Source organism: Elephantulus edwardii, unplaced genomic scaffold (genome assembly GCF_000299155.1).
Source record: "Elephantulus edwardii isolate Elephantulus edwardi_28Jun2011 unplaced genomic scaffold, EleEdw1.0 scaffold00227, whole genome shotgun sequence".
NCBI classification, from domain to species: domain Eukaryota; kingdom Metazoa; phylum Chordata; class Mammalia; order Macroscelidea; family Macroscelididae; genus Elephantulus; species Elephantulus edwardii.
In genome coordinates, this window is record NW_006399977.1 from 2,377,498 (window position 1) to 2,394,498 (window position 17,001).

Consider the following 17,001-nt stretch of genomic DNA (forward strand, 5'->3'; position numbering starts at 1 on the left):
CTCAGTAACTTTCAAAATAGTTTTTCTTTTTCAATCAGTCCCTAGGGCTCCTCATTTCTGTATCCTCACTAGGCCACCAGGGGTCCTCATTTCTTTATCATTCTGAGACAAGTACTGTCCACTTAGGTTTTTAATTTTGAGTATAATTATTTTCCCAAATATTTTTAATGTGGGTTAGAGAACTTCTCCCCTTGAAACTACAGTTTCAGACAACAAAATAAGGTATAAGTAGGTCATACAGGTTTCACAAAGACTGCATAAATCCTAATGAAATTATTGTTATCAAGATATTAAAGAGCTGAACAGAAGGTTTCAAGGGCATGCTAGTTGGTTTTTAACTCCTTATTCTGTCCTTTAAGATAAAAATTTTTAAATGCAATGATTTATAGTTATACAGCAACCATCTCTACCCTTAGGGGTGGTTCCCGGCAGGGTCAGGGAGCTGTCTGGAGTTACTGTCTGACCGGGAAATGTTTTCCACTAATGAGCAGTCTGAAGAAGAGCTAGTGTGAAAAGGAGCATAGAAAACACATTCCAAAGCTACAACAAAGTCAACAAAAAAGAGCACTAATTCTGGGGCCTCAATGACACAAGAAATAACTGGCAGGTGTAGAGCAGATCTTTTTGGTTCTATGCTCCTTGATACTGAGGAAGGCCAAGACACATCAAGATCTCCATGGAAGGCTGGGTCTCCACATGCTTCAGGAAACAAGATCTTTACTCCGTAACTGACAGAGAGAGCAAGGCCTTCCCTTCGAACCGGCATCCTGAATTTGGACTTCTAACCTCTTAAACTGTAAGAGAAAAAATTTCTTTTTGTTCAAGGAAAAAAAATTAAAATGCAAGAATTATATAACTCCTCTCATCAAGAAATTTAAAACAAACAATTTATATGCAAGGGACATTACAATTGCTGTTTAAACAACACACATAGTTCTGAGTAAAATATACATATCCACTAACTCAAAACAATAGCCTATCTTTGAACATGCTGTATCTGATATAAAAATATCCATATAGTCTCCCATTACATTATATTTTCCACTGGGCTACAGCTGAGTTTAACAGCTACTTCTTACAACAGCAGAACAGAGACACCGGTGGGTCATCATCTAATCTGTACTTTCCAGAGTTGGGTAGATCTTTACACTCTGCTATAAAGGTACGAAGTTCAGTCTCTGGGAAGCCATTTTGTTGGTAATTCTATAAAGAAGAATTAAAAAAGAGCTCTCGTTAATAAGCACCTTGAAAACACTTTTATTTCAAATTCAAAGTAGATAATTTGGCAAGGTAAAAAAAATTTCCTTCAACTATTTTCAGGAAGATGGAGTCCAGGGATTTCCCTAGTCAGCACAAGTGGCTCCCATTTGATTATGACCTAGAAGCTGACAGTTAAAACCCAACCCACCAAGTTGCTCCACAGAAGAAAAGTCTGTTGAGCTGCTTCTAAAAAGATTACAGTCGAAACAACATGAGCAGGTCTACTCTGTAACACATGGGGTGCCTCTGGATAGGACTCAATGGTGATGATGGTTTTCAATCTGTTTTGGTAGAGCTAAGGCAAAGTGGGCTTGGGACTCAGTAGCTGCCTGTGAAACATTCTTCTAGACATCTGGCTTAACTCAATTAAAGGTATGTTGAGGCGGAGGCTGGACCTTTCTTTAGAGAAGAATTGAACTATCTGGATCCCGAGTCTGAAAACCTCTGCACCACTCTGCTCTATGGCCCCATGACTTCCAGGCCTATCTGAATCAGGCATCTCAGGTGAAACCTAGTTCAGGCCACAAAGAAGCCCGATGGATCTAAATTAACAGTTTGTGTGAGGTTGGGGAGGGGCAGAGGCATACCTAGCCTTCTCCTGAAGGCCTCAGCACAGCCTTGGCTGATCCTGGGCTGGTCCAGGTGTTAGGTCAAAGACCTGAATGTCATAAGGTCTGTTCACCCTTTTAGTGTCCCTCTCCTGGACAGACAGATTTGTTTAAGGATCTCATATTTATATTAACATAGGTTCAAAGATCTTGGGCCACATCCTGACTAGAAAGAACTATACATAGCTGCCCTTGCAAATGCTCTGAGCTCTTGGAAAATGGTTAACATCTAAAATATCATCATGTGAGTCTGGGGATTGCATACGCAAAAGTTGTTGACTCTTGTTATTCTTGGGAATCTTCTCTGCCACCCTCAGCATTCAGAGTTAAAGGCAGTAAATCACAGAGAAGATTGCGTATCTTCCCCCCTCCAACCCAAGATTTACTGCCTCTGAAAACCCGCTGGAAGGTCAGCTATGAGGCAGTTTTGACTTTACAGTGCACAATAACAATGTGGAGAAGGAATTGGGCACACATTCTATCCTAGTAACCTAGCGAAAGAAGCACACATCTGCTCTTTTTTTATGTATAAGCCATTCTGAATTATTAACTTTAAAGCATGGCCTTTCCTCCTGAAGCCAGTCTCATGGAACCATGTTTTATTTCTCTTTTCATGTTCAGAAAGAAAAGTCCCCAAGTAGAAATGTCATGCCTAATAATATAAGGTTATTTTTGTTGCATACTGTTGAGTCAGAATTGACCCACAGCTGACAGTCTGGTGAGTTTTCAGAAGCAGTAAATCACACAGGAAGAGACTGATTGCCCACCCTTCTCTCACAGAGCAGCTGGTGGATTTGAATCGTTTGCCTTTGGGATTGCAGTGCACCTTCTTACCAGTAGGCTCAGGTTTCTACTGCTTTACCAATATTTCAAGTGGCTCAAACTGATTTGTAAAAGATCTCACATTGAATGACTAGTTTTTCCAGCCTGATTTCTAATTATAGAAAAGATACATGGGCCATATTTGCCACACAAGCATATTAACATCTCTACTGTTGGGCCCCTTGACGTGATAGCACCCAAGACCTCCTAAAGGTTAATAGGGTCAGTCATAATCCAAGTAAAGATGCAAATGGTTCTTTATGAAAATTGGACTTAAAAGTTCCATACACTATAGGGAACTGAAACACCATCTGCTTTCTACATCTATGACCTAAAACCTATTGAATAGTATAATTTTAATAAGTTTTATTGAAAAAAACAGAGGCTAAACTTTTATCATTATCGAAGTTCTATTATTCTTTAACATTTTTTTTGTTTCTCAATCTTCACCCCAAAGAAATGAACACCGATCAATTTCTCCTCTCTAACACATTTTACTACAACTATTCAAGTGTTAGAGTAATGCTGCTACTACGGCTCTTGTAAACATACCTTAATTGTTTCATATGTGTCTGTAATCAGTGCGATGAAAAGACTTAAAATCATGTATATAAAGAGACTGATGAACGTGTAGAGGTAAATTCTGCTAAACAACCAGACCAAGTAACTTTTTTGCTGCATTTTAGCAAATGTGGCAAACATGTCATCTCCATTTATCAGCGAGAAAAGGCACTCGGAGACCATATTGAGTGAACGAAACTGAAAAAAAGAGAAAGAAAATATTTTAATTTATGTTCCTTTCCACTGGAGAAATAATGGGACCAAAGAACCTCAGTTTACCCCTTCAAATGAATAAATGACTAGCCAAAAGCATTTGCTTTGTCAAGTTGTAATTTTGCTTTGTGAGGAACATGACACATACATTGTTTTCCCTGAGCCGTGCCGTTTCTTCTTGATGTTCCTCATAACAGGAGCAGCCTGAACAGCAGGCAGAGTCTTACCTTCTTTATTGGCTTCAGAGAAAAAGATCCGTGAAATACTTAGTCAGGGATACTCAGGTACCAACCATACTTGTCCACACTTCTCATTTTGAAGTGCATTTCTTTTCTTTTCTTTTTTTTTTAGAATGGTAACTGTGAATATAATTTTATTCTTCTCTGAGTATAATTGTAACTATGTCTTTTCACATAAATTAAACTTCAACAATTAAGTAAAACTAAGCCCAGGTCTTTAAAACAGAGACGTGGATTGCTATTCTATCTTTCTTGGGGGTTTTGTGTTTTGGTTTTTTTTGTGTGTTTTTTTTTTAAATTTAGGTTGTTTATTTTTCATTGAAGTGCATTTCTTTTAAGGCTATGCTATATTTTTGGTTATATGTATGTGTTATATGTGGTTATATATGTACTAGTGTGGTTAAGTTGGGCTCTCAATACATGACAACATCCTGCACAGCACACCAAAACACTGCCTGGCTCTGTGTCACTGCTGTGACTGGTTTCGGATCCAACCATTATGATCACTGGGTTTTTTAATTGGCTGATTTTTCAGAAGTAGATCAGAAAGCTTCCTTTCTAGTCCATCTTATTCTCGAAGTTCACTAAAACCTGTTCAATATCATAGCAATCCACAAGCTTCCACTGATGATGGGTGGTGGCTGCACAGGAAGTATGCTTGCTAGGAACTGAACCCACATCTCCCAATGGAAGGCAAGCATTCTATCAATGAGCCACCAGTGTCCCTGATTTGAGATTAAAGAAGAAAATAAAATCCACTGCCAATGAATTGATCTGGACTCATAGTGACCCTATAGGACAGGATTGGATTGTCCCACAAGGTTATTAAGGCTAGAAATCATTATGGATACAGACTGCCAGGTCATTCTCCTGCAGAGGAGCTGCAGTGTTTTAATGCTAAACTTTTGGTTAGCAGCCAGGTATTGTAACCACTGGACCACACAGGCTTGTACTTTGAGACTATGGTTCAAATTTTAAAAAATTCAAATATTGTAATAAGATTCTACCTACATTACTTTTCACAAAGTTACATTTTAAGGAGGCTTATCTAAATAGCCTGTAGTAGTAAACAGAGCCTATCACTTATCTATCCATTTGTCATATGGTGGTGACGTGTATTGCTGGAAGTTGTGCCACTGATATTTCATGTGCCAGCACAATCTCTCACGGTGGACAGATTTCAGGAGAGTTTTCTGATTAACACAGAGTAGAAAGAAAGGTCGGTAACCTTCTTCCAAACAGTAGTCAATGAAAGCCTCACATACTGAACTATATCAATGGGAGCTCTGGTAGCCTAGTTGGAAGGGAGGTACACTTCCAACTCAAAGCTGGTGCCTCTTTTGTGGTTCAAATCTGATGCTTCTAATTCATCCACCACTCGGACCTTCTCTGATGTCTCCAGCCTCCAAAAACACCTTTGGAGGGTCAGCTATTAGTCAGCTCTGACTTGAGGGCAATGAGTTTGAATTATGAGTTGGTAAAGACTATTGAGTACTGATTTATAGAAGACTGAAGCAAGCCATTGTAGAAGAAATAGAACCAAAATGTTCCTTAGAAGGAAGGATGGTGAAACATTGGCTTTCTTTGAACACATAATGAGGAAGCCCGGTTGTATAGGGAAGGAATCATTATTTTGTAGTGAGATATAAGTGAAAATAATGAAAATCCTCAGTGAGAGGTTGTTGGTTCTAGGTGCTATTGAGTTGAATAAGACTCATAGCAACCCAATGAAAGACAGATTTGAGCCTTACCCTATTCTGTGCTATCTTCACCATCTCTGACATATTTAAACCTGCCACTGCAGTCACTGTGCCAATACATCTGGTTGAAGGTCTTCTTCTCTTTTGCTGACCCTCTACATTTCCAAGCATGGTCCCTCTCCAAGGAATAGCCTCTTCCAACAATAGGCCAAAAGTATGCGAGATGAAGCTTTGTTATCTTTGCCTCCAAGGAGCACTCTGGCTGTACTTTCTCCAAGACATGTTTGTTCTTTTGGCAGTCCATGGAATATTCAATCCTCTTCTCTAACACTAAAACTCAAAGGCATCAACTCTTCTGTTATCCGGATTCATTGTCCAGCTCTTAGATGCATAGCAAGGGATTAAAAGACCATGGCCTGAATCAGATGCACCTTAGTCCTTAAACTGACATCATTGTTCCTCAACAATTTGGAGATACCCCAGAAAGCAGACTTCCCTAGTGCAATACATCTCCTGATCTCCTGACTGCTGTTGTTGATTGCAGATCCAAGTAAGATGAAGTCATTGGCAGTTTCAATCTTTCCTCTATGTATCTTGATGTTACCTGTCAGTCCAGTGGTGAGAATTGTTTTTTCTTAATGTTGAGATGTAATCTATATTGAAGGTTGTAGTCTGATCTTTCACAGCAACTGCTTCAGATCCTACCGACTTTCAGCAAGCAGGTTGTTTCTTCTGCATAATGTAGGTTATTGATGAGTGTTCCTCTGATCCTAATGGCACATTCTTCTTGACAGAGTCCAATGATTTGTGACTCAAATGATTTGCTCAGTGTACAGATTGAATCAATATGAGGAAAAGATTCCACTCTGATGCACGCCTTTCTTAATTTTAAACCATGTAGTGTTCTCTTGCTCTATTCTTTTGCCTCTTAGTCTAGGTATAGATTTTGCATAAGCAAAGTTATGTATTCTGGGATTCCCATTCTTCTCAAAGTCAGCCATAATTTGTTATGATCCCCATAGCCTTTGCATAGTCAATAAAGCACAAATAGACATTCTTCTGGTATTCTCTGCTTTTATCAGGATCCATCTGATATCAGCAATGATATCCCTGGTTCCATGACCTCTTCTAAATCAGCTGGAACATCTAGCAGTTCTCTATCAATGTACTTTTATAGCCAATTTTTATGATATGCAGCAATATTTTGCTTAAATGGGATATTAATCATATTGCTTGATAATTTGTACATTCTAGACTGACACTTAAGCATAACAATGGACTAAAACATTCTACAATTATGAAGATGGCACTAGGCTGAGAAATGTATTGTTTTGTTACACATAAGGTCACCGTGAGTTAACACCACTTCAATGACAGTGATGTACTGATGAATCAAGATGATTAAATGTGACTTTGCTGGCATAAATGCAACTCACTGCCATCAAGTCAGAACCTATTTATTGCTGATCCTTCAGTGGATTTTGTTAGGCTGTAAATTAAACAGGAGGAGACTGACCATTTTTCCCCCCTGAGGAGCTGCTGGAGGATTCTAACTGACAGAGAGGTGCTCACTTTGGTGCTGAGTTGGCAGTGAAATTCCCAACCAGCACTAAGCCACCAGAGCTCCCATTGCTGGTGTAAAAAGCAATTCTTTATCTGACACGCTCCATAAAAGGACTTCAGACAACTTAGTGAATGAACTGTTCTCTCAACTTGGGTCCATACTATGAGCTTACAAATAATGACAATCAATACATTGCCTTCAGCTTTTTAAGACTAAAGCACAAAGTAAAAGGAATTAAAGAAATGATGACTAGATAGAAACAATTGGAAACACAGGGCTGATATTTGCACATGAGAAATATAACAGCACCGACTTTAATAATTAGTAAGTGTTGAAATAGCAAATATTTTGTTACCTATATATCTATAACTTTATCTATATCAATATCTATAAGGAGATGCACTGTCAATCCAAAGGCACGTGGTTTGAATCCACCAGCTGCTCCATGGGAAAAAGATGGATCAATTATCTCCTGGACCATTAACAGTATCTGAAAACCTGCTGGTCAACTGTGAGTCATTTCAGACTCAAAAGCACATAGCAATAACAAAAATATATGTATGTGTCTCTGTATGTATATTTACCGCTGAAATTTCAATTTTTTTAAAAGGAATAACAAGCCACTGGCACTGTCCTCAGTTACTTCTCTGTACCTTATCGTGGTAAGGGCCCAGCACAATCCATCCACAGAAGCAATAACCTAAGTAAATCATAGCCGCACAGCAACAGAACCTGATGACACTGGGTAGTGCTGCCTGAAGAGTCAGAATAAGGAGCTGCAGAAGCAAGAGAATTATGTGAGTCCCTTTGGTCTCCATTTAAAACTTCACAATAACTGAAAGAAAAAGGGCAATAGTATGGAAACTTGTAGAATTTCTTACATTGTACTTCTGAAAAAACCCAAGGTAGCGGATGACTCCAAGCCACACAAGCATGGTCGAAGTCCCAAGAAGTATGCTACAGACATCATAACTTGTTAGACTCTACAACAGAGGGGGTAGGAAATATAACAGATTGAACATATAATAAAAATGCATTCAGGTGAAATATTTATTGAAAAGCTGTGAGCCCACCATTGTTCTGGGGGTTAAGGATAAAGCAGTAGCCAAATAGAAAACATTCCCCGCACCATTGGGGTTTGCAGTCTACTGAGGGCAGAGAGCCAACAGAAGAAAGCAGAACCTTTGATGTATTAGTTGGTGATAAGAACTGAAAAGCCAGAGGAGGAAATAGGTAGAGGGTTGCAATTTGAAGTAGGGTGATCGAGGAAGCATTCACTGAAAGGAAGCAAGCCAAGCAGAATTTTAGAACTTCACTAACACAGGTGCCAGAAACTGCAAAGGTCCTGAGGCAGGAGGACGCCTGGCAGGATAGTGAGTCTGGCTGGAAAAGAATGATCAGTGGGGTGAGCATGAAGTCAGAGGAGAGAGAACAGTTAGTGCCGGGCCTCCTGAGTGTTTTAACAATTTTATCTTTTAATCTGAAGAGATTACAGGGATTTGGAAGGCTTTACTTGAGGAGTGGCAAATGATATAATGTTGGATGCTGTGGTTATGAGCAAATTATTGCATAGTGAGGGAAGTAGTGGGAAAAGGTATGCTGTTAATATAATCCAGGTAAGAGCTGGTGGTAGCTTGAAATCATCTGTTAATGGTAGAAGTGATGAAGTGATTTTTGAAAGACGATTAGAGAATATTTCCTTTTAGATTAAACAAAGGGGGGGGGATAAATTAGAGAAAGGGGTGAAGGATGAATCTCTACATTTTGGCCTGAGAAACTGAAGATAGTTAATTGAATATACAAAAGCAATGACAGAAACAACTCTGGACTGTGGAGGTAAAGATTGTAGGAGTTCTGGTTTAGAGATGTAAAATTTAAGAGGCCAAGTAAGATGTGGAGTTGTTCTATGCCATTGAATTGCCTGTAACTCAGAGATGTGGAACAGATAGATACATAACTGAAGAAAGAATTTAAAGCTGGAGATACAAATAAGCATTATTTAAAGTCATGAGCCTCTTAAAGAGATTCCCAGGCCACATTTAAGAAAATTAGTGTCATTGATTTGTCAGGTCTTTTTCATATGAGCTTTAGAAAAAATATTTACTCTGAAAAGTTTCAAATTCTAAAAAAAATAATTATTAATTCAAACATGATATGAACAAATATATGCAAATAAAACTTTAACAAAACCAACCAAACAAAAAGACATGGTATGAAAAAGGTAAAAAGTTAAAAAAAAATAATAAAAAGGAAAAAGTTTTACCTTAGCTTGGATTTCCATTTTCAGAATTGATCCTATTATTGTCAATATATCACTAATAATAATCATAATGTACCATCCATTGACAAATTCCATTTGATCAGAAACAGAAACTTCCTTTTTATAATGGAGCAGGAAAAAATTGACAAACTCCTTTAAGAAAAAGAAGAGTACCAGGGAATTTATCTGTCAATCAAAATGTCAGTAGCAACATTACCACTATAAAAAAAGAAACTAAAGAAAAGTTTATATACAGATAGAATTGTTCTTGCATGGTTAACACTGACGAGAAGAGAAGGAGAAGGGTGTAAAAATTAATAAATTAGTAAGTTGGGTGCTGAGAAGGAAATATATAATAGGGAGTTAATTAGACACTATATATATTAATAATAATCAATTGTAATTCATGTTATAAAACAAAATGTCTATAATGATGGAATGAATCTCTAAAAATATTTGTAAACTTTAAAATAAAAGAATAAAGAATCATGGAATTTTTTTAAACTGTCAGTAGCATTTCCTACCTGCTGAAGCTGAAGTCCTCTAATCACAGATCGAACACAGAGGATCAGCGAAGCCAAGCAGGTCAGGATGACAAACGCATCAAAGATCATCATGTAGTGAGTGTTCTTCTGAACTGGAGGGAAAGATTACTGTTTGTGTAGCAGGACACTAATATGGTGATAATTCAAGCTTGCTTTCTAAAAGGAGAGCAGAGAAGCGACTCCTTGGAAAAGCATTTTTCCAATTAGTATTTCTAGAAGGCTATGAGTCCTTGTAAACATCATCACATCAGACAAAGATCTTTGATTATCAGCTGGTAGTCTTTTGTTCTTAATACAGTTATCACCTCCCTTCATATTCTATTAACAGTATATTTCACCTATCTACCCATCCATTGCTGTCGAGTCAATCCCCACTCATGGTGCCCTCCATTAAGATTCTGAGGCGTAAATCTTAACAGGACTATGTCATCTTTCTCCCATGGTATGGTTGCTGGATTCCAAGCAGCAGTCATTTGCTTAGCAGCGCAATACATAATTTACTACACCAACTACAATATTACGGGCTTTTTCAAGATGCTGATGATATAGTGATGAATAAGAGAAAACATCCCTGAAACTTTTATTCCACTGGGTGAAAACAAAGAGAGGAACAAATAAATGAACAAAATGTTTCCAGACAGGAATGGCATAAAGGGAAGACTCAGTTTATATGTATTGAGAGGGCATTGGTAGTTCACTGGTTCAATATAATCTTCTGTGTGGTAGAACTGGTTCAACTCCTGACAAATACACTTCAGGCACAGCGACTAACATTCTGTAAGTGGAAGTTTGCAAACCATCATGATGCTGAACCAGTTTCATGGATGTTTCTAGGCTAAGACACTCTAGGAAGAAAGTCCAGACAATCTACTTCAAAAAACCAACCACTAATGACCCCACAGTCTTATTTAGTGCACAAGGTCATGATGGGTTAGGAGTTAACTCATTAGCAGTTAACAGTGATGTCAAAATGCAAGGAACACATTATTTGTCAAGCATAGTTCTGAGTAGTTTTACAAGCTTTGATTTATTTGATCTTCACAACAATCTCAGTGGGATAGGTGTCATTATCCCCATTTTGCAGATTAGAAGACTAAAGTAGAGAAAGGTTGAATAACTTGCCCAAGGTTGAAAGGCCAGTAAGTAGCTGAATCAGGATTCAAATTTTATAGTCTATCTCTCATACCCATCACTTGCTATCAGTGGTGCTGGACATCCCTTGGGAATCTCTTAGAAATGCAAATTTCCAGCCCCTACTCCAGACCTAATGAATCAGAAACTCTGTGTTTTCATACATCCTCCAGAAGAACTACAGCTCTAGATGAGAGGATGGTGTGGAGTAATGGAAAGAAGAGATATTTATATTGAAGAGTAAAAGAAAGCATCACCATAGAGTAAGTTTGAAGTAAGAACAGAGTAACAAGAGTCATTCATCTAGAGACTCTAATTCTATTGTGGAATATGGTTTTAAATAATAAATTTGACTGTTCTACACTGATAGAAAGATTAAATGCTTAAGATTACTTCTCTAGTGATATATTCCATTAATGTCAGCCAAGGGGCATCTTACTGCTATACAGTTGCCTAAATCTACTTTTTGGTTGTTATGTGCTGATGAGTCACTGAACCTTATGCACAGTCGCTCTGAACCCTGCCCTATCCTGAGCCAGTCTCACTGATTCCAACATACCTACTCCCACTACCCTAGTGATTGTGTCCATCCATCTCATCCAGGGTATTCCTCTCTTGAGCTGTCCTGTAAAACTAAGAAACACACTCAAGGGAAACCCTATGGGTTAGGCACTTTAATACGTTCTCATTTTCCTATTCTGAAGTTTGTGGAGAAATATTGTGATTTTTACAGACGATGAAACAAGTTTAGCAAAGTTAAAGTTTGTGATTCAAGAACATCATATTTACAGACTTAAAAAACTTTCTGGAGGGTTGGTTCACCTTGACAGTAGATAACAGCAACATTAGTGAGAAGAACACTAAACACAAAAAATTTTGTCTTGTGTACTAGAATGCTGTCACTAACACCTCCAAACGTGGTGAATCAGTCAAGGGGAAATCTTAAAGTAACACTGATCTACGTATGATTTGAATAAGCCATGGAACAATGGATACCATTGCTGATGTCAAATGGATTTTATCTGAAAGCAGAGAATAGACAAAAATATTTTCTTCTATTTTATTGACGATGCAAAGGCATTTGTCTCTGTGACTTGTAATAAATTATGGATAGCATTTAGTAGAATGGGAATCTCAGAACATTTAAAATTTTGTTTATTTGCAACCTATACATAGACCAAGAAATAGCCCTTTAAATGGAACAAGGGGATATTGCATAGTTTACAATTGGGAAAAGTGTGTGTCAGTATTGTATTTTTTTTTCTCCATATTTATTTAATCTGTATGCTGAGCAAATACTTTGAGAAGCTGGACTAGAAGGGAAAAAAAGAACATGGCATTAGGATTGGAGGTAGATTCAGATGACAGTTTTGTATGCAGAAACTGAAGAAGACTTGAAGTAGTTACTGTTGAAGATAAAAATCTTCAATTGTCAGTGTTGTTGTTGTTGATTGCTGTTGAGTGGTGAACACGACTCATAGTGACCCTATGAACAAAAGGCCTGAAACCTTTCTATAACTATCATCATTTTTCAAAGTTCATAGAGTTTCCAGAGGCATGCTGTTCAGGAAGTGGATGCTACTCCTGCTTGCATTTTAACATAAAGAAAAAGCAATCCTCACAACTGGACCAATAAATAACATTATAATAGATGGGGAAAACAATTGACATTTTCAAGGATTTCACTTTACTTGGATCCATAATCAACACACACGGAAACAACAGTCAAGAAATAAAAAGACATGTTGCATTGAAGAAATCTGCCGTCAAGGACCTCTTTAAGGTGTTAAAGAGGAATCACGTCAGTTTAAAGACAAAATGTGCTTGACCCATGCCTTAGTACTTTCAAATGTTTCATATGTATGTGAAGTTTGGACAATGAATAAGGAAGACCAAAGAACTGATGACTCTGAATTGTGGTAACAGCAAAGATAATTGATTATACCAGAGACTGTCAAAACAGTCTTAGAGAACATGCAGCCAGGGTGCTCCTTAAAGGCAAAGATGGTAAAACATTGTCTCACCTGCTTTGGGCATATTGTCAGGAGGCACCAGTCCTTTGGGGGAAAGATATCATGCTGGTGAAAGTAGAAGGTCAGAGAAAGCGAGAATGAATGAGATTAACTAAACACAGTAACTGTAACCATGGGCTTGAGAATGGGAGAGGATGTGCAGAACAGGACAAGAATTCAATTTGTTGTTCACAGGGCCCCTGAGACCACATCAACTTGATGACACCTAACAGCAATATAAACTAGACAACTAGGATATAAAAGCTGCAAAGAAATATTGTTTCTCAGAGAATATGGACTTGGTGACCAAAAAAAAAAATAGAGAGATTGGAGATTGAAAGAATATTGTACAGATGTGCAAGCTGGATTTAGAAGAGGCCATGGCACTAGGGGCAATATATCCCGTGTTAGATGGATCTTAGCCAAAAGCAGAAAGTAGCAGAGGAATGTATATCTGTGTTTCACTGACCATGCAAAAGGCATTTGACTGTGTAGATCACAACAAATTATGGCTAACCTTGAGAAGAATGGGAATCCCAGAACAGTTAATTGTTCTCATGTGAAACCTAGACTTGGACCAGAAAGCAGCAATCAGAACAGAGAAAGGAAACACTGAATGGTTCAAGATCAGGAAAGGTATGTGTCAGAGATTCATCCTATCTCCGTACCTTTTCAATCTATATGCTAAATAGTTCATTCAGGAGGCTGGACCTTAATGAGAAGGAATGTGGCCACAGGATTGACAGAAAACTTATTGACAACCTGCAATATGCAGATATCATGATCTTGCTTGCTAAAAGTGAGGAGGACATGAAGTATATGATGCAGAAGGTCAAGGACTGTAGTTTTCAATATAGATTAAAGCTCAACATCAAGAAAATAAAGATTCTCACCACTGAGCCAACTGGTAGCTTCATGATAAAAGGAGAAGAGATTGAGATTGTTAATAATTTCAATTTGCTTGCTTCTACAATCAACATTCTTGGCACTAGTATCCAGGAAATTAAAAAAAAAAATCAACAAAGAGCAACTATGTCAGTCTGGAGGCGAAGGTGTGCCTGATACAGGCCATAGTCTTCACAGTTACTTGCTATGTATCTGAGAGCTGTACAATAACTAAGGATGATAGAAGAAGGATGGATGCCTTTGAGTTATAGAGCTGAAGAAGAGTGTTGAACATACCACAGAATGCCAGGAGAACAAACAGTTCTGTCCTGAAGAGGGTGAAACCAAGCTGTTTCCTGAAGGCAAGTGTACTTTTGGCACGTAGCCAAGAGGAATCAGTCCTTGGAGAGGGACATCAGGCTTAGAAGGGTGGAATGAGAACATAGGAGAGGAAGACCCAGGATGAAATGGATCGACTCAGTGACTGGAGAAATGGGATTAGGTCTGTTGATAATTACGAAATTGGCTCAGAATAGAACAGGGTTCAGAGCTAATATACATAGGGTCACTATGAGTTTCAGACAACATAACAGCCAACAACACAACAACAATTAATTATTTATTAATTGAAAGTGCCTTTTAAAAAAACATAAATAATGATTATGCACACAGATCTCACTTGATGTAATACACTGCAATCCAATTGACTACATCTGTAAAAGGAGTCGATAGAGAAGCTCATTACCAGCAGTTAAAACAAGGCTAGAGGCTGACTGTAGAACAGACCATCAGTTACTCATGTGAAAGTTCAAATTGAAGCATAAAAGAAGTCCACAAAAACAAAACATACAACCTTGAATCTATACCAACTGAATTTAAAAAAACATATCTAGAATAGAGTTGATGCGTTATTGTCACAAATAATTTGGTCATTACTAATGATTGAAGACTAGATATGTTGTGGAATGACATCAAGGATATCATCCATGAAAAATCAAAACGTTTCAATCACAATTTTAAAAAAAGCAAAAAGTCGCTACAAAGGTAGAGAAGAAAGAAAAGAGTAAAATGAATGTAAAAAGGTACTCTGAAGATAGCACTAGAACATCAAAAGGCCAAAACAGAACAAAGAAATGCTGACATAAAAAAGATGAACAGAAGATTCTAAAGGGCAGCTGTAAGAGACAAAGTGTTATAACAAAATGTCCAAAGACCTAGATCTAGAAAATTAAGAGGAAAAAATGTTCAGCATTTCTCAAGCTAAAAAAACCTGAAGAACATGCTTTGAACTAAATAAGAATTCTATTGGCAAAGTATTGAGTGATGCATGTAGCATCAAAAGAAAATAGAATACAAAAAGTCATTGTACTAAAAAGAATTGCTCAACACTGGATCATCTCAGGAGTAGCATATGATCAAGACCCAATGGAATGAGGGGAAAAGTTCAAGCTGCACTGAAGTAATTAGCTAAAAATAAGATCAGAAATTAGCTGATATGTTTCAATGAGCAGATGCAACCTGGGACATGCTCACCAGCCTATGCCAAGAAATTTGAAAGAGCTACTTGACAAACTGACTGGAAGGGACCCTAGTTTGTGCCCATTCCAAAAAAAATACTTTAAAAAATGTAAAAATTATGGGACAGTATCATTAGTATCACATGCACACGAAATCTTGTTAAAGATTATGCAACAATGGCTAGAACAGGACATAGGCAGGGAACTTCCAGAAATTCAAGATGGATTCAGAAGAGGCCACGGAACAAGATTATATCATTGCTGATGTCAAAAGGATCTTGGCCAAGAACAGAGAATATCAGAAAGATGTTCAATTGTGTTTTATTGATGATGCAAAGACATTCAACCATGTAGATCAAAAGAAATTATGGATAACATTGAGAGGAAGAGAAAAATAGAACACTTCATTATTATCATGAGAAACCTCTAAATAGGCTAAGAAGCAGTTGTTCTGAGCCTTTAGCTTGGTGAAGTTGGATCCTGGTGGGTACGTATTTGTGATTTACTTGAAAACCAGGATAAATTGTTTGGACATTCCTAATTGTGTTATCAATCAAGTGTAAGCTAAATAACTGTATCTGATCTTATTTACAATCAGTTTGGGTAGGAAGCCTCTGTGTGAGCAAACAGGATCTGGTGGGCAGGCTTTTGTATTTAAAAGTTGGTTGGGCCCAAGGACTTGTGGCCCTCAGGCCTGCTATTGATTGTGTTAGGAGAGCACATTGATCTAAGTGGTGTAACACTTGTCTGTCAGTTTGCTGTACTGCAATTACTTGGATTTGCTGTGATACTGAAATCTTTGCCACTGGTGTGTCAAATTTCAAAAGGGTTTCCCATCATGGATGGATTTTGTTGGAGTTCCCTGATTAAGACAGACTAGGAAGCAGGATGGGCCATCTACTTCCTAAATAAAAGGCTTTTGAAAACCCTATGAACAGTAAACAAAGAAGAAAATAGTTATAGTCATGTAGTGGTGGAGTCCAGATGGGAAGTCAATTGAAATGAGGAAAATGAATAACAAACTTCATTTAACAATTGGTACATGGAATGTTCATAGCTTGAATGGTGGAAAACAGAATATTGTTAAAAATGAAATGGAATGCATTAATATCGATATATTAGGTGTTAGTGAGATGCGACAGACCAGCATTGGCCACTTTGAATCAGATAATAATATGATTTACTATGCAGGGAATGAAAAATAGAAGAAGAATGGTGGTGCATTCAGAGTCAAATAGTCAATTTCAAGTTCTACCATGAAATACATATTGTGATTCATAAGATAATATCCATACACATACAAGGAAGACCTATTAACATGACTTTTATTCAAGTATATGCTCCTACATCTAGTGCCAAAGAGGAAGAAATTGAGAATTTTACCAAATTTTACAGTCTGAAATTGACCGAACACATAATCAGGATGCATAAATGATAATTGGTGACTGGAATGAAAAAGTAGGGAACAGTGGAGAAGAAACAGTAGTTGGAAAATAAGGACTTGATGATAGAAATGAGGCTGGAAATGTAATGATTGAATTTTGTGTTTACAATGATTTATTAATTGCAAATACTTTTCTAAAAGACACAAAAAGATGGCTTTTCACATGGATTTCACCTATTGGGCTGCATAGGAATCAGATTGACTACATTTGTGGAAGAAATCATTGGAGAAACTCAATAT

At 37.6% G+C, this 17,001-nt stretch overlaps 1 protein-coding gene across 2 annotated transcripts in view; it reads right to left on the reverse strand.

Annotated features, from left to right (window-relative positions):
* Positions 1 to 900: 900 nt before the first annotated feature.
* Positions 901 to 17,001, reverse strand: part of MCOLN3 (mucolipin 3) — a 33,071-nt gene continuing 16,970 nt past the window's right edge. Inside the window, exons 6-11 of one of the 2 annotated variants that reach the window (XM_006898363.1) lie at positions 9,752 to 9,864; positions 9,231 to 9,380; positions 7,849 to 7,950; positions 7,621 to 7,743; positions 3,243 to 3,449; positions 901 to 1,203 (exon numbers count right to left, since the gene is read on the reverse strand). In XM_006898363.1, the coding sequence (XP_006898425.1) occupies positions 1,069 to 1,203; positions 3,243 to 3,449; positions 7,621 to 7,743; positions 7,849 to 7,950; positions 9,231 to 9,380; positions 9,752 to 9,864 (830 nt within the window). In that variant the 3' untranslated portion in view covers positions 901 to 1,068. The remainder of the gene's footprint in view (positions 1,204 to 3,242; positions 3,450 to 7,620; positions 7,744 to 7,848; positions 7,951 to 9,230; positions 9,381 to 9,751; positions 9,865 to 17,001) is intronic. The other variant, XM_006898362.1, reaches the window with a different exon arrangement.